General features: G+C 34.5%; 2 protein-coding genes across 5 annotated transcripts; one reads left to right on the forward strand and one right to left on the reverse strand.

The window, feature by feature from the left end:
- Positions 1-333: 333 nt before the first annotated feature.
- Positions 334-8,242, forward strand: LOC114378339 (ATPase family AAA domain-containing protein At1g05910-like). 2 transcript variants are annotated; one of them, XM_028336907.1, is made up of 11 exons: positions 334-487; positions 1,339-1,625; positions 3,044-3,145; positions 3,237-5,063; positions 5,152-5,340; positions 5,488-5,630; positions 6,170-6,415; positions 6,540-6,726; positions 6,851-6,916; positions 7,019-7,265; positions 7,732-8,242. In XM_028336907.1, exons 2-11 carry the CDS (start codon positions 1,404-1,406, stop codon positions 8,106-8,108), a joined length of 3,606 nt encoding a protein of 1,201 aa, XP_028192708.1. In that variant the 5' UTR covers positions 334-487; positions 1,339-1,403; the 3' UTR covers positions 8,109-8,242. The 2 variants fall into 2 exon arrangements, with proteins under 2 accessions (XP_028192708.1, XP_028192710.1); XM_028336909.1 differs by having other exon boundaries at positions 7,735-8,242.
- A 2,505-nt stretch (positions 8,243-10,747) lies between these two features.
- LOC114380200 lies at positions 10,748-20,828 on the reverse strand. Of its 3 annotated transcripts, none has more exons than XM_028339171.1 (11): positions 20,718-20,828; positions 20,473-20,537; positions 19,534-19,712; positions 17,481-18,081; positions 16,703-16,853; positions 16,169-16,279; positions 15,444-15,498; positions 13,819-14,061; positions 13,242-13,311; positions 12,133-12,290; positions 10,748-11,097 (listed from the first exon to the last, which is right to left on the reverse strand). In XM_028339171.1, the coding sequence occupies exons 3-11, from the start codon at positions 19,669-19,671 to the stop codon at positions 11,077-11,079; spliced, it is 1,548 nt and encodes a 515-aa protein (XP_028194972.1). In that variant the 5' UTR covers positions 19,672-19,712; positions 20,473-20,537; positions 20,718-20,828; the 3' UTR covers positions 10,748-11,076. The 3 variants fall into 3 exon arrangements, with proteins under 3 accessions (XP_028194972.1, XP_028194970.1, XP_028194971.1); XM_028339169.1 differs by having other exon boundaries at positions 15,135-15,498; XM_028339170.1 differs by lacking the exon at positions 20,473-20,537 and having other exon boundaries at positions 15,135-15,498; positions 20,718-20,810.
- Positions 20,829-22,162: the final 1,334 nt, after the last annotated feature.

A 22,162-nucleotide genomic window follows, 5' to 3' on the forward strand; every position in this document is an offset into this window, starting at 1 on the left:
AAATACAATATATAATATTAACAATATATATTCAATAATCACCAGTTTAACCAAAATTAAATTAATAATTTATCAACAAATGTTTTATCTTTCAAGGGTTGAGATATTTGCAGTTAAAATTTGAACCGTATCCAGAATCTTGATCTCAAAGTAGTTATTCGGCCTGAAAAGAAAAAATAGATAGCAACATTTCGGTTCCCGCCATAAAATGTTTGGGTTTCTTTTTGGGCTCCGGAATGGCCCATTACACGCTTATTGGGTGGGTCACAGAAGGGATCAGATCCGGTTTGTACGGATCCGGGTTACACAGTAGACAAATATTTGGCGTTTGGTTTGGAGCTAAGTGTGAATGGGGAGAAGAGAAGAAGGGAGAACAACAACGGAAAGGGTTTTTGGTTTTGGACTCTGAAACTCAAAGTGATGCGTTTCATCGTTCCTTCGGCCAAACCCTAACTAACCTCGTCGTGCATTCATTCCCCGGGATCAGGTTCGCTCTCGATTTCCCCCTCTTATTCGCGTCCTTTTCTGTTTCCAATTCTCACAACAACACTCGCATCACTGTCAACTTCACTGATAACTGTGTTTTTTTCCCACATGGATTTTGGGTTATCTTGTTCCTTGTTGTTCGCTTCACTTTTCCTGCTGCGAAAAACGTTGTTTTTTTTTTTCTTCCTTATATTAAATAATTTTGTTTTTTTTAATTTGAATGATGAATGCGGTGTTTGTTTGGAGGTTAGTTTGAGGATTGCATGTTGGAATACGACACTTGTATTTATGGTGAATGTTTAATCTTAATTTGAGGATGGTGTTTCTGGTTTTTGTTGCAGCTTCTCTGTCTGTATCCTTATGATAGACAACATTCTGTATTAATGTAAAAAAAAATAAATTGAACTTTTTAATTTCATGTTTATGTAGTTTTTTCACCTAAATTGTCTTGGACATACATTTGACTTCTCAATGTTCCGTAGAGCAATGATTTTGTTGTGATTCTTGGACTAGTATTCAAAATTTTACCCATGCAAGTGGGAAAAGCCTTTCATTGTTGTTGTTGTTGTTTCCTTTAGTTAGTATAAGTTTTAAACGGTTTTATGTGAACCTGTGGTGAAGTCCTTTAATTGTTTGTTTTATGCTTATGACATAATCAATGTCCTTTTTATCAAGAAGAAAATGTTCAAAAGCAACTTTAATTTTTGATATTCCTCATGCATTTAAGGACGACCTTGGTGTGAGATATTTGATGCCCTTGGCTTGGTGTTTTTGGTTAACCTTGTGTTATTTTTTTGTACTCCCGTGTGTTGGGAAAGTTTTAAGTGTCGTAGATTCTGCTGATTTCTGCAGGTGTTGCTGACTGAGATCTGCTGATCATGTGAATTTTTTTTAATTGCCAAATTTAGCATTGCTTCATGTATCCAAAACGGTCAGGCCAAGATGGCCCTGATTCCAGACAGGTGCGCTCAAGTGATAGGATCAAGACAAGGCCAAACGTTTATGGCCGGCCATATTTGTATTACAACCAAAACCTTAGGCGCACCAGGAAAAGCAAGATCAAGACAAGGACGGCAGCTTCACAGATTGCTAAGATGTTGCGTCCGGGGAATCGAAAATCAAAAGATTCTAATACTAATGTAAGTATCTGTGTATCGAATAAGTTCTAGACGCATAATTCTTAATGAGGATGGCTATCTATTTTATTGTTTAAATTGCATATTCTGTATATAAATCACTCAGATTGTCCGACGTCACATGGATGCCAATGAAATCCCCCATCCCCCCGCCCTTTCTAAGTAAATATGTGGAAATATGAAATTATGAATATATCTATGATTTTTTTTCAGGGTCAAGAATATATCTATGTGATTATTAAGGTCATTTGGTTTGAGAATTGAGAAAAAGTTTCTATATTCCTGTTTTCAAATGTTTGTATAGGAAATAGTGAAAACATAAAACTATAAAAAGGCAATTGTGGTGGCTTGACAAGTTGCAGATAAATATTATTAATTAGTTGTAAATACTCCGCTATACGATATAGTGTTCATTGACGACATAGTATTTACTCCGCTATACGATATAACATAGTAAATACTATTAATTAGTTGTATTTGTATACTATAGTTTTGCAAAAGGTTTACCTCTTAAATGTGCTGGAAAATGTGTCGTGGATATTATGATTTCCTGCATATCATTTCATGATAATCTAATTGTGAAGTTATTGATGTTGGCTGACTTTCTTTAAGATCATTAATATGGTCTGGTCCCTTAGATCTGGTTATAGGACCTTGAACAGGTCTAGTTGTAAATCACCAGGTTCTGACTTCTTACTCCTTTGTGGTCTATTTCGATCAAAATTTGGGCTTGTTAGAGAGAACCCGCCAATAACCTTTCTTAAAATTCCTGCATAATATTATTATGTTTACTGCAAACTAGTTTATATGCTTGCTTACTGAGATAATAGCATGAACTGTCCTTCCTAAGACATGGAAATTATAGAATTACTCAAACATAACAAGTGTTGTACTAACAAGGGGAGATAACATCCAAACACTTAGTAATTTATTGTCTGAGCCTAATATTCTAGGTATAATAGTTGATACTTGGTTCTTCCATTCCTCCGTTGCTTTCACTGATAACTTTAATAAAAAGCATTACTTTAGCAATCAAATTTGATTGATCAGATACCATAACTAACATAAAACTCTGGGCTCTGCTTCACTGGATATGATTGTACACAGTAGCTATTCGTCTTGTTTCTTTGTTTTGGCCTCTTTTGACATCTTTGACAGATGCAACTGATTGTTTTTTATTAGTTGGTATAATTTATTATAAAGACTAAAGGCTGTGAACTTAGTAGGTAGTGATGGATTTAATTATTTTCCCTATCTTGTACTTGTGTGTATTTATTTCACTTATTGCTAAGAATCATGTCATTTGCTGGTTTGATCAGATGATAAATGTAATTTGTCAGTATTCTTTGCTGATCAAAAAAAAAAAAAATTGTCAGTATTATATTTAAATCCTTGGGTTGTGTTATCTGTGCTTCTCACAGTCTGGCTCTGCCAACCTTCGACGTTCAACAAGGAAAAGAAGGCTTAATGTAAATCTTGAAGATTTTACGGACAGCTCTGGAGCTGAAGACGAAGACTTAATGGTGAGGTTTTATACTCCATTAAATATAAGATTTTTTGTGATAAACTTGAATTTGCTATAATTTGGGCTGAAGATATGAGGCCATGTTTCAGAGACCACCTACATATCCATCATTGAGAAACCGGATGAAAAATAGTGACAGACGGGATGGTTTGATGTCTAATAAGCGCAAAAGAGTGGCGGAGACTAAACAAACACCTCGACGTGAAGGGCTGCGTCCTCGCCGTTCAAAGGGTGCTGCAATAGAACGATTAATTTTAGAATCAGATGATGAGCAAGACCTTTCAGAAGAAAAGGTTGATCAGGATGAAACAGAAAATGGAAATGATGTTGAGGAAAATGATGCAGATGATGGCCAAAAGGAGATTGAGGGGGATGCTGAGGGGGAAGATGAAGGTGAGGACGAAGGTGATGAAGATGGGGATGATGAAGAGGGTGAAGAAGAGCAGGATGGAAGAAGGCGCTATGATCTTCGAAATCGTTCAGATGTCCGCAGGTTCTCTATGGAGGAAGGGAAGGCCCAGCCAAGATCTCCTCGAAGAGTGTTACATCAAGGTATGGGAACTAAGGTCAGCAGGGATGTAAGGAAAGGTGGATCACGAGTTCATAAGCGTCATCGTTTAGCGAGGCCTGAAGATTCTGATGACTCCCTTCTTGTGGATGAGCTGGACCAAGGCCCAGCTATTCCATGGGGGCGAGGTGGCAACAGATCTGGTCCTCCTTGGCTATTTGGGGGCTTAGACATGCATGGAACAACAGCTTTCGGATTAAATCTTGCTGCATCAGGTTGGGGTCATCAGGGTGATGCGGTGGCTACTCTAACTTCGGGGATTCAAACTGCTGGACCAAGCTCTAAGGGAGGGGCAGATATCCAACCCTTACAGGTTGATGATAGTGTTAGTTTTGATGATATAGGTGGGCTCTCCGAATACATTGATGCTCTTAAGGAAATGGTTTTCTTTCCATTATTGTATCCAGATTTTTTTGCAAGTTACCACATAACTCCACCTAGGGGGGTATTGTTATGTGGGCCCCCTGGCACAGGGAAAACATTAATTGCAAGAGCTTTGGCTTGTGCTGCTTCTAAAGCTGGCCAGAAGGTTAGCTTTTATATGCGTAAAGGAGCAGATGTGTTAAGCAAGTGGGTTGGTGAGGCTGAAAGACAATTGAAACTACTCTTTGAGGAAGCACAAAGGAATCAACCTTCTATTATCTTCTTTGATGAAATAGATGGACTTGCACCTGTGAGGTCTAGTAAGCAAGAACAAATTCACAATTCCATTGTGTCCACTTTGCTTGCTTTGATGGATGGTCTTGACTCTCGTGGGCAAGTTGTTTTAATTGGAGCTACCAACAGGATTGATGCTATTGATGGAGCCTTACGACGCCCTGGTAGATTTGACCGTGAGTTTAACTTTCCCTTGCCTGGTTGTGAGGCACGTGCCGAGATATTAGACATTCACACTCGTAAGTGGAAGCATCCTCCTCCAAATGAGCTGAAAAAGGAACTTGCAGCTAGTTGTGTAGGTTACTGTGGTGCTGACCTGAAGGCTCTTTGTACTGAAGCTGCCATCCGTGCATTCCGTCAAAAATATCCACAGGTTTATACTAGTGATGACAAATTTGTCATTGATGTTGATTCTGTCAAGGTAGAAAAGACTCATTTTATTGAAGCCATGTCTACTATTACTCCTGCTGCTCATAGGGGAGCTATCGTGCACTCTAGGCCATTGTCTCTAGTAGTTCAACCATGTCTTCAGAGACATTTAGAGAAAGCCATGAGTATTATATCTGATATTTTCCCTCCAGCTTCAATTACATCAGAGTTGACCAAACTTTCGATGCTCTCCTACGGGTCTGCAATTCCACTTGTGTATCGGCCTAGGCTTATGCTTTGTGGTGGTGAAGGTACAGGGCTGGTAATTATCTTGGAACCTTCAAATATTATTGGAAGTTTTTCATTACAGCAACTGAAGACTGAATATACTTACTGCTCTAGTTTAACAGGATCATCTTGGCCCTGCGGTTTTACATGAGCTGGAAAAATTTCCAGTACATTCATTGGGACTTCCATCTCTTCTGTCAGATCCTAGTGCAAAGACACCAGAGGAGGCATTGGTACATATATTTGGTGAAGCTAGAAGAACAACACCATCAATTCTCTACTTACCACAATTTGATGTTTGGTGGGAGACTGTGAGTATATCTAGGTTATCTGTAAATATATATGCAAAATGGACTGATCTGCATGCCCAAAATTTGCTTCTTACTCTGACAGGTCTCCTGATATTGAATTGCTGTTTTTGATGTGACCTGTGCTTGATTGGTTTAACTATCTTGCAGGCTCATGAACAGCTCAGGGCTGTTCTCCTGACTTTGCTAGAAGAATTACCATCTGACTTGCCTATCTTACTGCTTGGTACATCCTCAGTTACACTTGCTGAAGTTGAGGAAGTGCCCACTTCCATTTTCCCTCATCGCTCAGTGTACGCTTGATATAATTTACTGCAAATCTATTTTTTTAGTTCCGAGGCAAAGAAAGTTTCTTTTTTCTTTATACCAGTAATATGTATGTAATTATATTGTTATAAATGAGTGGTTTTGTAGGGTGGAAATTACTAATGGAATTCAACAAGGCTTGCATTTTTTATAGGAGAAAAAATCTCTTAAAGTTTGCTGATGTAGAGCTAGTGTTTTCTGAAACTCTTTCTTTTGTCAAAATTCCTGTTTTCACAAAGGAAAAATAGGCCAGAGGTATCCATCACATTACTTTTCATGCATCATTACTATTAAGAGGGGTAAAATACCGGCATTACAAATTTTAATGCTTATTCAGTGCCCTGTTTCTTTACCTAAGCTTCTATAGTTGGTTATTTATTCCCACAAGTATTTGAATAACTGTAGGTTTGTTCAAATGCTAAGGCTGAACGTTTCTAATAATCTATATATTCCTCTTTGAATCTGAAAAGTATTATTCTTCATGCCTTTGTTTCTGTGTTCACCCTCTTATTTCCTTTTGGAACAGTTATAAAGTGAATATGCCATGTGCCAAAGATAGGACTTTGTTTTTCAATCTTTTGATAGAAGCTGCTATGTCAATATTGTTGGAGGGAATCAACAAGAAATCTCAGGATGCAGGATGCCTCCCTGAACTTCCCAAGGCTCCAAAATTGGCTAGTGGTCCAAAAGTGTCTGAGCTAAAAGCAAAGGTGGAAGCTGAGCAACATGCACTTCGTAGATTGCGAATGTGCCTTAGAGATGTTTGCAACCGGTATGTCGACCTATGCTTTATGTACAATTGTTTCCTTCATTTGACTCATTGACGCCTTTAATTAACTGTATGCACCACCCCACCCTCTCTGTGTCTGAATATATATTTTTTGTCCCTATTACAGGATTCTGTATGACAAACGATTTAATGCCTTCCATTATCCAGTGACAGACGAAGATGCACCAAATTATCGTTCAATTATACAGAACCCAATGGACATGGCTACCATTCTGCAGCATGTTGATAATGGTCACTATATTACAAGTGCTGCATTCCTGCAGGACATCAATCTCATTGTTTCCAATGCGAAGGCATGTATCTTGTGCCTTGAGTGTTCTTTTTTTGGTTGGCCAATATATATGCTGAATATGCTGCATAAAATACTTCTAATATTCAAAGCATGTCCTATGTTTGATCCTTCTTTCTGCAACTCAGGCTTACAATGGAGAGGATTACAATGGTGCTAGGATTGTTAGTAGAGCTTGTGAGCTCCGTGATGCGGTACATGGACTTTCTTTTGCCTTAAGTTATACATTGGAGTTTTTGATGTTGACTGTTAGCAAATGCTTTCTTTGTCTTACTCTTTTTTCTTACTTTTTTAAGGTGCATGGAATGCTCTCACAGATGGATCCAGCACTGGTTGCATATTGCGACAAGATTGCTAGCCAAGGTGGCCCAGTTCAGTTGTCTGATGAATTAGGGGATTCTACTTTCCCTGCTACTCCTGTTGTGCAGCTGGGTCAGAGTACTAGAATGAGTGCTCGACTTCGTCATGTCCAACCAGAGGTTAATATGGATCAGAGTTATGAAGTATTGAAGCGAACTAAGAAGATTGCCGAAGTGCATGCAGGTATGAATTGAATGCATTTGCAGTATGAATTATTTCCGTATAGAATGGTTTCCTTAAAGTCATCCATAGTCGTACATACCATTGTTGCTGTTTTGCTATCATGATTCGTGGAAGTTTGAATACTTTCAAGTTATCCAAATTAAGACGAGGAATAACGGAACATGGATGTGTCAATATTTTAACCTGAGCTGTTGTTTTTGTCGTAATTCATAAGCATGGGTGAGGCGTGATAGTCATGAGTAGGTAGACATCTTTAAAAATTGTGGATTTTCTATACTACTTCAAGTCCTCGCTTGTCATGTACTTAACTTTTGTATACTTGGTTATGCTTAAGAAAACAATGATACTGGTGTTGCTTGATTTCTAATTAATGTTTGATTTCTAATTAATGATTGATTTCCTGTTCACTCTTTTCCTGATGTTCAAATACTGATTTTAAAGTTTATTCAAAATGTGTGTTTCATAGCAGAAGAAAAGTCACAACAAGATTCGGTGCCATCAAAGTCTTCCCTGGAGCAGCAGGCAAATGACACAAATTCTGAAAGGCTGGAACATGTGTCAATTGAAGGAGATTTGCATGGAACTTTTACAAATAACCTTGCTGATGGCAACAGTCCTGATGATGTCACAGTGCTAGACGGTGAATTTTTAGGAGAAGTAGAGTCTGTCAAGCAGCTTTTTGTGAAGCGTAGTGAAAATTACAGCATTCCACAACTTGAAAGGCTTTACACGAGAATTATGAAGGGCGTGTTTGAAACCAAAAATAAAGGAGTGAGTGGGGATCTTAAGTCTTCGGTTTTGAAGTTTCTGTTGAATTTTGTAGAGGATGATGCAAATTTCTAATTCCTCGGTTTTTCCTTCTCCCCCAATGATTTAGAAAAAGGAAAGATTTCTACTGTAAAGTCGGGATTTTTTAAATTTAAATTAAATGTCATTTGATTGAGTACAAGAGTTCCCTTTCATCTCCCTTCCCCTGAGATCCACAATTGTCCAAAGCGATTTATAGTAGTGTGTAATCATTTATTCTGTCTCTATTCTGTATTATTGTAATTATAGGATATTAGGATTAGATGCCAACAGCATGCTTAAAAACGTCAATGATCTGTCAAAGGGATAGAACCTTTTTCTATTGCTGTCAACTACTAGCAACTATTAAAAAAAAAATGCTCACTACCATTTAACGCATTTTATAAAAGTTAATAATGGTCAGTTATTTATTTCAAAGGTTTTATTACAATTTAACCCTCATGATGGATGCCTTTAAGTTTAACAATTGTTGAAGTGTTTGGATATTTGTTTAAATTTTGAAGTGCTGAAGTCTTGATAATGTCAGATTTCCTCATAAGAGGTTAAAAACAGTTTATGAAAAACATGGTTAATTTGGTTTGTTAAAATTTACAATATTAGATAAGACAAATTACTTTTGTTTCACCCTTTTGAAAAAGACTTAACTTATTATTTAAAAAATCATGGATAATTTTTGGTTTACCAACAAGGTAATGATAGTCTCATAATATAATCAAATTCACATTATTTATTTATTAGGTACATGAATTTTATTTTATCATATATTTTAAATTCATATTATCTATCAATTATAATAATCATATATTTTAAATTGAATTCTATATTTTAAATTCTCATAAAATATAATAAGAATAATATAATAAGAATGTAAATTATATTAAGATACTTAAGTTTAGAAAGAATATTTCAGTAAATTTATATTATTTTGCTTGTGCACGTGATAAAAAAAAATCAAATATTTGTCTTGGATTGTTATCTTTATTTTATATCGTAATGCGTAACAAACGCTATAAGTTAAACGGTTAGCAAAGATAGAATGTGATTTTGAATATTCTTCAATCATGTTACAGTAAAATGGCATAAACAGCCCATACAAACAAATAAGATGAAAAAAGAATATACAATAGTAAAACTCAAGGCTTTGTGTAAAGAGTCTATCGATATTCTTCCATCTCTGCTTCCACAACTTGCCTCTTGTTCATTGGCTCATTGCTTAATCTTCTCCCTGTAATACCCAAGTAAAAATTCTTAAGTAGTAAAACCATAAAATTAAACATTGACAAAAATAGGTGGAATTACCAATGGTCATCTGACAATGGCAGTCTCCAAATCCCATAGGCCTGAAATTATCTTTGTTGAATTAAAAGTGAGAAACAAACGTTACAACACAAACTCACTCATTTTCCATCTTTAAATACGTGTACTACTATGTATGCAATCAAACATACATATTCAAGAAACACACACACACAAAAGAAAACAATTTGTTGTCATCTTTCACAACAATTTTCCATGTGATCAGATTTTTAGTGAAGAGACAGAGGAAAAAACTCACTGAACAAAATCCCAAAAAGAAAGATTGAAGGCTGATCCATTTAAGAAAAACAGAACTAAAGGAGGAGGAGAAATAGATGAAGACTGATTGATCCATTTCAGAATTTCATGTGCTTCGTGACCTTCGTCTGTTCTATCTAACATTGTTTTTTTGTCTTGGTCTTTAACGTATGTCCATCTGTCCAATGGTGGTCAAATCAATGAGCCCTTTCGATGCTGCCTGGAAAACCTTCTACATCGTCACGTACTCACCCAAACATAGCAAACTTGAATTGAAACATGTGCTATCAGAACTGGTGCGATTTGGAAAAGATGATTCGAGGGATTTGAGGGTGAGATAGATGGGGAGGCGAGAGAGACGACGTGATTGCATGGGTAATGTGTGAGTAGTGGAGCCTTTTTGGTATTTTTTCTTCTTCTGCCATTTATGTATTAAACAGCTTTTTTCAAGGGTAATTATACAAATGAGGTGTGAGAGTATGTAATCAAGAAAGGATAAAATGATATTAAACAAAAGTAGACACCAAAAAGTAGTTAACAAGAGATATTTCCTTTATACAATGTTATAGATTTTTCCATCAATGTTAATCAGGAGGACTAATGTTCGTCATATTGTTTCTTTTTACTCCCTAGCCTAAACTGCTATGTTTTCCTAGGCTATTTTGGGATTATCTTTCTAATTGAACCCCTTAACTTGGGTCACTTTTGAGAATATAGCGAGTTTGTTTTAAGTTTATCTATAAAAAAAACACTTTTTTTTAATAAAAAAAGGCTACCTTGTGCCTTTTTGATGTATTTATCTAAACTGTTTTTCTAAAAGTAATTTTCTACTTTTTTAGGAAACAAGTCCTATCTATTTCTTAATAATCATTTTTAAAAAGAACCTTTTTTTATAAAGAAAATCAATTTTTAAATTTAAAGAAAAAAAGATCCAAGTTTGGTCGTGTACTAATAATCTAAAAAAAAATCAAGATGTACACAAACTAACTTAGCAACCATGTAGAAAGAAAAATGTGAGGGAAAAATTGAACCAGATGTTTTGTCATGTGTCACATTAATGTGACGTCTCGATGGAAGCTGTTGTTTATAGCTTTTGTGTCATTAACATTTCACACGAGTCATTTTAGCATTTGACATGATTAATTTCATGCACACCGTGCTTCCAAACAAGACTAAACAGAAATGGAAGAATTGTCATTAATTCCATCAATGTGTCTATAACAAAATAACCATACGAATTATTACAGTTTTCTTTATATTGTCATTATAGAGGAGAAAACCAAGAACCACAAGGGAAGCATGCCATTTCTAAGCTCCCAAAATCACTGGGCTAATTTTGCCATATTTTTAAAATGAGTCAACATCTGAGCTGCAGCTGATTCTCTTGCTTCAGGAGGATTGGAACCCATGATACCCTCAAATGAACACTGAAAGTCCTCTCCTTTAACAATTACATTGGCTTTGAATCCACCTTCAAAAGAAACAATCGTTAGACTTGATTTGTCAGATCATGCTGCATAATATTTCCTCAACATAGACACATGAATAACTACTGGCCATTAATAAGGTGAACAAAAAGTGCAATGATTAAATCTTAATTATACCTAATTAAATTTAATAGGGCATAACTTGATTCATGAAGAGAACTTATGTTGCTCATGTATTTTGGCTAAATTAGATAGTCTTACATACCATTTGCATGGGATAAATGATAAGTTGGTAGGACCCAATAGTTTTCACGAAATATATTGTCTAGTTCCTGCTGATTAACAAGGTTCAAAATACTTGTTTTCAATGAAGATAAAGGGGATGGTTGGATCGTTGTGCTAATTAATAAATCAGTCCCAAAATATATACTATTGAAAAATGCCATACAAGAAAAGAAAAAAGAAAAAAGATCAAAGAACAGAGGTTGGTAAGTAATATGTCAAACTGAGGCGCTTCACCAAGATGTACACAGCACAAAATGAACAAAGTTAACCTCATGATGCACTTTTGGATGAATCTTTAGCCATATTTGGGTATTATATATATTTGAAGACTTGCATGGACTACTAAGGGGCATATAAATGAAGCCAAGCAGTAAAACTGTATAATTGCAAAGATGAAGCCAAGCAACGTATAAATGATGCTCACTGAGGGGCATTGTTCAATTCAAATCAAATCCAATTTACAAACCCAACAGAAATACTTCTTAAATCACTTCATTCTAGTTTCAGTACTCATGTGTCTGCCAGAAACAATGCTTCCAAGAAATTAGCAACAACCATTCGATCCTGTGTGCATACTACTAAATAGAATAATAAAGCATAATATAAGTGGCAAAACATTTTGTCCTCTTTTACACAAATCCCTGAAATTACTTTATACTAATGCATCACGGTTAGAAACACAAATCATAGACCTATTAAACAGGACAAATAACTCAACAAAACATATATTTAGGTTTCGTGCAGTAATAAAAAAATTCAAATGTAAACACTTGTAAGTAAATAGAATGACTTACCTGGAACGGACTTTGTGTTAAAAAGACAGCCTCTGACAATTTTTTCCTCTCAAAAGGTAAGCTTTGTTGTTCACTCGTCCTTTCTTGATTTCTTACCCATGTACCATTACAGCCTTCTATAATTGATTCAATCTTCAATTTAAAGTTGTCTTCCCCATCTATGTTTGTCCAAAATACACAAATAAAATCAGTGGTAGTTCACACTTCACAGTTCATCTTTAATTCTAGTATATGGTTCACAGTTCAATTTAATGAACCAGATACTGAATCATACAAGGTCTGAACAAGGTATCAGTGTTAGTTCACAGCATCAGCAAGGAATCTGGTACATTAAATCCAGAAGACACATAAGGTGTCTGGTTCACAGTTCACACAAGTCAGTTATTTTCTCAGGCTCTAACTAATTCTAGTATTAAAAAATCATCAGGATTGTACACTGTAGGATTCTGATTTGCAAAGATAGGATATATTAGGTACAAATTAACGCAATTGTTCACAAAGAAAATCAAAGATCCTCACAACAGCTTGAATTTGTAGAGGAATTAAGTTGGAGTGATATTCACAGGCCAGATAACCAAACATAAATACACTTAATAAGTTTCAAATTCAAGGATAAACACTCTTTTGATTAACTGATTCTTGGACATAACATGCTTGTTGAATTCATATTATCTTTCACGAGATTTTGACACCATACAGAGGAATTTTCTGAGTTGACGAGACCTAACACCATTCATATTCCCATAAATTTTTTTTACGCTAGTTGAATTCATGAGATCCCAACACCATGGGAATACCCTAGAAAAAAGAACAATGTTGAATTTAATGAACCTGATACCGTACTGATGACACTGAATCATACAATTGGTCTTAACTAGAAGTAGAGAAAGATGCCTACAAGAATCCAACAATCACTGCCTAAACCAGCATCAGACTTGCTTGAGAGTTTGATTGATAGCAAAATACTAAGAACAACAATAAAAAAAAATAAGGAGAGGATAAACCCTGAGAAACACTATAAATTGTGGGGGGGGGGGGGGGGGGGGGGTCATATTGATAGAATAGTGCACCAGATAAGCAAAACAAACAACACTGAAAGGAAAACTTACCGGTTAGCATTCTCTGAATTTTTTTATCGCAAACAGCAATCTCATCCTCTATCTTGCGCTGCTGAAGGGCCTGAATGGAGAAACTAAGTCTAGGATAAATACAAATATGGAATTTCTGAGCATCCAAAACATAGTACCAAGGCAATCCTTAAAATTAAGTAAAAGCAGTAAAGTAGGTATGGCTATGGGAGCAGTTGATGGGTGAAATAGGCAGAATACTATTTTAACAGTTCCATATACAATTGATTATAATGAGAGTACCAACAATTGGCACACAACACATGGGAGCATGTACATTGTGTACTGTGTACATGTGCTACTCTTTTTTTTTTTTTTTAAAAGTCAAAGTTTGCAGTAAGTAAGCCAAAAATGATGGTAATAAGCAACTTATTTCACTGATAGTGTGAGTTCAGTCAAGTTGCTAAAACATAAACATATATATGTCTTGAGGGAACATGTATATATGTTCTTCTAGTATATCAAGTGTATGTCCTCAGTGTGCCCATGCATAGCTACTGAGAATAGATATAAAGTATAATCATTCTTGTAATTAGAAGAAAGCAATGAAAAGTTTTACCAATTCATTCCTCTTTCGTATCAAAGCAGCTAGGGCAGTTTGAGATAATATCTTTTTTGAATCTGAAAGAATTTGGAGCTTCTCTAGATCTGAGTTAGAATGATTTGCAGTCGGAGTATAGTTAACTAGTATGCCTTTTTCAGATGAGGTATTGGGTCCATTGGCATAATTATTGTGCAAAGAAGCAAGATTGTTGACTCCACCTTCAGCAATGAGCATCCTTGTTGAATCAACCTTTAAAGCCTGTCAAACCAATGACATTCAGCTAGATGAGAGATAATAAACAACAGAATTAAGCTCAAGCATCATGATAGCAGCAACGTGCTGCTTATTTAGAAGCATAATTACGATGAGTTAATAAACATTGAAATAAAGGTCATCTAGATAACTTTTACTTGATCAGCAACATAAAAACGGTAAGATTTATCTTATCAATAGAATAATAGTACTAAAAATATTTCATGAATATTGAACATGACCATTTGACAACTTTAAAAAGGTTAAATTAATACTTATAAAAGAATTTTTGGTACATATACAGAGGAAATTTGTAACAAAGTATAGGGAACATTTTGATAATTTTGAATATTATAAATAGATCGTAAGTTGATATTTACAGCTGGGGAATCCTCTTCTGGTCTTTAATGCAGATCTAAGCTTTTACTCACAGGGAAAGATAACACATTAAAAGCAGAAGTCCCTCTAATTAGGTTATTGAAGCTCTTCTTAAGGGCTTTTGTTCATTATTTTCAAGTGCTTTTCTAAATTATTTGGCACAGCTTCTCTTTTAAAGTTGAGACAAATGCTACCCTAGTTCCATTTGTGCAGGTGTACATAAATTAGTGTCAGAAAATATTAGTAGAAATATTGATTAGTTGGTACAAAATTAAAATGGCTATGGATAAAAAATGATGATTTTGCAAGTAAATTTGATTGGTATCCCAATATTTTTGCATATATTCCAAAACAATATTCCCGAATATACCAAAAATATGGAAGCTACCATATGATGTGCATACAATATAGTCAAGTTTCCAATTTTGGAGCATTTTTGCATTAAGGATTCTCGTATAGCTAAACTATTGGTTATCTAAGAGCACAAAGCTTGTGTTTTAAAAAGCTCTTTTCTCATAAGCAAAAAAGTCTAGCCAATAAAAAGGTCGTAATTTTAGCTGTTTATGTGCTCCCCCCCAATTCCCCCCAAAAAAACACATCCAAACACAATTATTAGAAAAAGTAATCAAAGAAAACACATCCGAACGCAATCTAAGGAAAACAATCAATTGAATAATTACAAAAGTAGACAGGTTTCAAACCTTAACAGCACTTGCATAGGCATTAGAATTATACTTCAGAGATAGATAGTTTTTTTCTTGATCTACACCAACTTGTACAGTATTGCCAATAATATACTGACATTTTTCTTTATTTTGAGATTTGAAAATTGAATTTTCATTCACATCCATTTCTATGGGCTCATTGATATAATAAGATAATGCAGGTGTACAACTTCCATGGTGCTCTTTCTGCTTCGGTAAATCAATATTATCACTGTTTGGCTTACTATCAAGAGCAGTAAATGTGTCCTTATTTACATAGAAGTCTGTTGCTTCAGGGGTGTTCACCTTTATATTTTTCTCTGTTACCCTTGAATCTTGCAAACTAGTTGAGAATGCTCCTCTGCCAAGATAGAATATATTACATAAAAAGTGAAGCTCATTGAGATAGTGACCAAAAAAATGGAAATGACTGATAAATAGAGGAACATTGTGTTAAGGATTTGAGACAGCCAATGCATGGATGAGCTTGGAACAAATATCTGCAAATCATCCAACACGCAACTAAGTGCTGAGTCCATGAGCAACAAGGTTCATCAATATTCGGAACTCATACATTAACCTTACTTTATTACTTGCGGCAGATGATAATTATGAGTAAAACTGAATGTTAGCACTAAAGAATCGCTTTAAATTCTATGATATCAAGGCTTGAGAATGCTAGAATCAAAAGGCTTTTCGAATAATTCAGGTCGGTAGTAAATCCCACAATATGTATTTGATATTGTAAAAGTATCAAAACAGACTAATTCAGAAGGTGCCACTGGAAGCACTAATCATAGATGTGCTTGTGGTTTAGGCACAATCATGGTCACAGAAATAAAATTTAAGGGAAGACATTAGTTGTACTTTTTTCTTATTCTTGTAGGTTGCCAAACTTATGACCTCAAGTCAAGCATACTTGATGAAGTCATGAAGCATAGAGTGAAAATAACATTGGTTATGGAATATGGATTCAAAATACTGCTAAGTCAATCTAAATAAAGATTTTTACAAAGGAGAACCATGCCAACCTAGAAATCCACTTTGAGATTATTTCAGAGTATGGAAGCACATGGAAGTAATCGATTACTGAAGTGATCATCCAACTTCTAGAACTCTTACTGACCAAAGGACCCTGCAAGCTATGCAAAAAGAAGACACAAATGTTATCCAAAAACATATGCAGGTTCAGCTTTACTTCATCGTTGTGATGGTCATTTGAAAGCTTAGAGACAAATATCTACGAATTAAATTAGGAACAAAACTATTACTTAAGAAGCTCTACTTACTGTAGACATCATTCTTTGATGTCCAGTTACATACACCCTTTTGATAAGATTACAGCATTTTGGCTAACAGGTAGCCATCCTATCTACCCAAAAACATCTGTGCAAAATTATGTATTTTTTTAAAATATAAAAATGGAAGGTTAATATTGAATAACTTTTGTGTCATCAGAGATTTATTGCCAGACAGGAAAAAGGCCCATTTCCCTGTCATCAGAAACAGAACCCCTGGGACCTGAGTCATCAGACAACTGCAAAACAATAGCAATAAAAACGAACCTTTTAATTAGAACTTGGAGAGGAATTTGAATAACTTCTTCATTGATCGTCCGGTAGCACTGCATTATATAAAAGCGAGAAGCTGCCTTCTCTTTGCTCTCAGAATAGACAGTGCCACTTTCCAAAAGCATAATATCAGTGTTATTGATACCTGTACCACAGTACAAGAATCATATTCAGCTATTTATGTATCAGAAGCATATGTTAAAACAAATTAAAACATTAACTATCAGGTGCAAATATATGATGCAACGATATTTTTAGTATAAAAAAATCATGAGATAAAAAGGGTAAAACAAAATCTGAACACAATAATAACCTCGAGTAGATAGAGATCAACCCTAGGTATACAGCATGATGCATGTAGTGTTGCATTCTAGTCAAAATGTGGATAAGGCTGACCTTTAGTTTGAGGCTTAGAGAAAGTGCTGTAACATGAGATATTTATTTCTGCTTCTATACAAATTCATTTCAGAATTATTTCCTGAAATTAATTTCCTTTATTTCTATAATTAGGATAGCAAATCAGCATTTTTTTGCCTGCAATTACTAGGTTAGAATTAGTTAGTTAGTTACAGAAATGACCAGAGAAATAATATTCAATTGCTCACTTATTTCAAGTCCTATGCATATTATATGTCTTGCATAACCTATATACTAATCTTTTTACTGAAGAACAGTGCAATACGGCATGCACATCCTCTAAATTATCTCAAAATATTCTCTTCTATGTGCCCCACCCCCACCCCTTCCTAAATTCAATAATAAGGATAATTACCTGTGGCTTCCTTTACAGCAGAATACCCAACTTGTAGAAATACATCTTCATCAACTTTTAATTCCTTTTGTGCAGACTTTTTAATGACTCTCCTCTTTTTGTACTGTTTTGATCCTGATGTAACTTCAGAACTTTGATAGGAGGTGCTCAGACCTTTTTCAACCAGAGAACTTTGACTGGAGGTGTTCAGACCTTTTTCAACCAGAGAACTTTGACTGGAGGTGTCCAGACCTTTTTCAATCACAGACCATACCCCACTGGTAATGGAACTAAACAGCAAAAAGCAGTTCTCCTTCTTACTGTCGATTAAAAGCATAGAAACTTTTGTAATGGGCCATCCCTCTATATTAGGAGCATCCTTTGATGCATCCAAACATTTACACACATCACATGCTTCCATAATCATTTTTTCTGTCAATGATAGCTGCTTCTCTACATCAGTGAGCTCTTCTTCATTTAAATTTTGCATGAATTGCATATATGCTAATAAAGGTGGCCTCAAAACCACAGCCAACTTGCAAAATTCATTAAATGGAAGATATGCTAGCTCAGGGTGCTGCTTCCTATGGTAGTAGTTGTACAGTAAGACAGTTGAACGCACCTAAAACCAAAAAACTCAAACAGAAAAATCAGTAACTAGAGATGATGATATCCTCCTCATGCACTCCTATAAATATATAATCACATATTTGTGATACTAGTAACTTGTATATCATAATGCAATATGAACCTGTTCTTTCCATTTTTAATGAGGTGCATGGGGACAAACATAAATGCTCCGGGAGGCTACACAGGAGCCCTCTAAGGTGAAATGAAAGAGCATTATAGTTATTAAAGTGATGGTTAACATTAGGAATTGTGTTACTTGGCTACCTAACAAAAACAGATACTCCTCTTTAGTTAAGCAGGTCAAATCTCATTAGGCATAGATTGCAAGGTTTTTAAAGAGTTGAGAATGTTATGCATAACTACAGCAACAACAACAAAAAAGCCTTATCCCACTAGGTGAAGTCCGCTACATGAATCACAAACATCATCCGGCTTAGTTAAAAACCAAGGTTTCTGGAATATTATTTAGCCTGAGATCTCCCTTTACAATTTCCTCCAACGTCCTTTTTGGTCTCCATCTTCTCCTTTTCACAGAATTAAAATCATGCAATCTACTCTTCTAAGTGGTGCCTCTTGTGGCCTTCCTGTACGTGTCCAAACCACCTTAACCGATTTTCTATCATCTTTTCCACCTCAATAGTTGCTACAACAATATTTTCTCGTATATAGTCATTCCATATTCTGTCTTTTCTTCAGTTCTTGTATGACCATGCATCCATCTTAACATTCTCATTTTTGCTACTCCCACTTTTCTCTCATGTATGTTATGCATAACTAATTGATTTCATTTCACTAGGAGAAACTATTATCTATGCTTTATACACTCCATGCAGGCAAAACATAGAAGTAATGTAAATAGATCTGTACAATAAGTAAACTATAAAAGTGAAAAAAATCTTGTTGTATAGTTATTAAAACCAACATCTCCAATGATACTCCAAAAATGTAATAAAATAAACCATAAAGAAAAACAGCATAACCTAAAATAGTGTCCAAATAAATCATATAGGTTAATTGTCGGATTGTTGTTTTTCCTCAATGGCTGCTGCACAAATATTTCTCGTATATAGTCGTTCTGTATTCTGTCCTTTCTTTTATGATTAGACATTCATCTTAACATTCTCATTTCTGCTACTCCCACTTTTTTCTCATGTATAACTAATTGATTTCATTTCACTAGGGGAAACTATTATCTGTGCTTTCTACACTCCATGCAGGCAAAACATAGAAGTAAAGTAAATAGATCTGTACAATAAGGAAACCATAAAAGTGAAAATAATCTTGTTGTATAATTATTAAAACCAACATCTTCAATGATACTAAAAAAAATAATTAAATAAACCATAAATAAAAACAGCATAACCTAAAACAGTGTCCAAATAAATCACATACGTTAATTGTCAGATTGTTGTACAAGCATAAAAGAGACAGAAAAAGAAGACACCTGATTTGCAACTAACTTCTGTTGAGATGGTGTGGGATTATCCTGGACAGATGCTTTTGCTGGCAGCAACGGGTCAACCAAGTGCTCTATGAATACCTGAACTGCATCCTCGGATAGACAAACATCTGATGGAGCCATGTTCTATCCAGTGATTTTCAAGGCTAGTCACCTTGTGCTGTCTGAAGCCACAGCATAGGAGAACAAATAAAAAATACTGATTACTATTTTGACAGAACATTCTTGTGAAACAAGTGCATGAGTCTCTTTGTGTTTGCAAGGAGGGAAACACAAACTACCAATATTTCTCAAAACAACAAGCATTTTCCCACTAGGTAAATCAGCTACAAGAAACAAATGACACCATAGCTTTTCATCATGAATCATGTCTATTGATAAACCATTGACCTCCAAACTATGAACATTTCTTTTAAGAAAAAAAAATGATAAACGAGAGAAAAGGACAAAATTGTATCAGAATAAAATTTGCATTGTCGGGAAAGAAATTTTTTTCTAGGCAAACATTTTAAAAAAAACAGACTAATTGTTGGTTCTAATGTATAAGGAACTTCTTTTTTGGGTGAAACCAATGTATAAGAAACTTGATTCCCCTTCAACAACGTCTCGAGTTTGAATTTTGTGGATGAAAAAAAATCTTGGGACAGATTTTCTCCTTTTAAGCCACTCCAACTGCTCAAATCAGATAGTCATACCCAATGCCAATTTTTTAAAAATGTAAAAGAGAGAGAGAGAGAGAGAACAAAATAGAACAGCCGGAGCAAATGAAACAAAATCATCAAATAACAAAAAGACACTCTTTGATTGAACATGCATGATGCATGATCACCAAAACCCAAACTTTACCAGCAATGAATTTCAGAAACGTTTCAACACTGTTCACAGTAAAATTCCCTCAAAAGAGTGGTGGAAATAAGGCTTTACCTCACAATTTTCGAGTTCAAAACCCTACAGTGTCTTCTTTAATCGAAAAGGCAATGAACAACAACCTATACGAAACCGAATGCATGTTATGTTAAACACTCAAATTCAAGCTTTTCAGCCACCAATATAAATAAAATAACAAAAGAAAAACGGAAATAAACAAATTGATCGGTTTCAAAAAAGCAATACAAAATTTTTGAAGAATCGAAATGCAGAAAGAAATTGCAGAGCAAAGGAGAACTCACGTGTTGGATAAAGAGTGTTAATGGTCAACATAGTGTTGGCTCATACAGAGCACCCTGCAGCAAAATTTTCATGATACCATTTTGCATTTTGTTGGCTTTGGCAAAGTTTATATAATTACACCCCGCAAAGTACTGACGTGTACAAATAGTCTTTTCCAAATACTGCAAACAATGATATTTGCTGTGGTCAAAATATGCAATTTTGGGATAATTAAGATTGTATTTGGTTGAAAAGAGAGAAATAAAGTAAATATAACAAAAAAATAGAAATTGCTGAGAAATAAAATGATAGGTTAAATTATTTAGTTGAAGAGAAATAAAAAAATAGTAAAAATATGTAACAAATAATACAAGTTAGTTTCAATCATTGTAAGTAATTCTTCCTCATGAGTTATCCTAATAAGAAATTATTGGTTAAATTATAATTTTGATATTTATATTTAAGTTTAAATTATATTCGGTAAGATATTTAAGTTAGTTTTAAATTTTTTTATTAACTCAAAAACTTGTTTGGTTATTTAGTAAGTAATTTTTTAATAGTTTTTAATATTTTTTAAAATGTTAGCTTTTGATTTTTTATTTTTATCTTTAATATATTTATTCAATTTTTTTATTATCTTTTTAAAATAAATCATTATTTTCTTATTTTTATATTATTTTATATTTTTTAGTTATTTTAGTAACTGATTTTATTAAATACTTATAATATAATAGATTAATTTTTTAATTTTTAGCTATTAGTTTTTCGATTTCTAACTAATTTTATGAAACATAACCTAAGTTTAACTTTTATATTTAAAAAGTTTTACTTTATTTTCTTAAAGTTTATTCATTGCACTAAACTTATCTTTCTGTGCTTTTTATATTATTTTAACTAATTTGATGGCATAACAAAAGTAAAAATTGATATTGGCAGTGACAAAAACTGACAAATAAATATATTATGAGAGATTAAGGTAAAATTTTTAAAACTTAAAAAAAATTAAAGTAAAAGCAATACAATTTGTTGAATATTTTTTTAAAAGCTAATTCTAGTTTTCTTTTTCTTTATCCTTTCCTTTGTTCTTTCTTTGTTGTGACTGCGCATCATCACAAACTGATCTGAATAGGAAATCACAGTGATTGGGTGAGGGTGAGAAGGAGGGTTGGAGCCTTGGAGGCGCTGTGAAGGGAAAGGAGAAGAGGGAAGGGATAACTGAGAGGGGTAAGAGGATCTTTTCTCGTGTGTAGGGCCAATAGCAAATGAGGTAGGATTAATATCACAAAGTATACTATGGAAGGTGGCGACCAGTTTTGTACATGCTGTTTTAAGGGTTTGAAAGTCCACCTTTTGTCCTAATTTATTTGAGTTTACCACATCTTGTGGTTTAACATGGTTTTATCTCATTGATATTTTTTTGTAGTCTTTTAAAAAATATATCAAAAAATTTAATTTCAGAAGAATA

This window comes from Glycine soja, chromosome 12 (genome assembly GCF_004193775.1).
Source record: "Glycine soja cultivar W05 chromosome 12, ASM419377v2, whole genome shotgun sequence".
NCBI lineage: Eukaryota > Viridiplantae > Streptophyta > Magnoliopsida > Fabales > Fabaceae > Glycine > Glycine soja.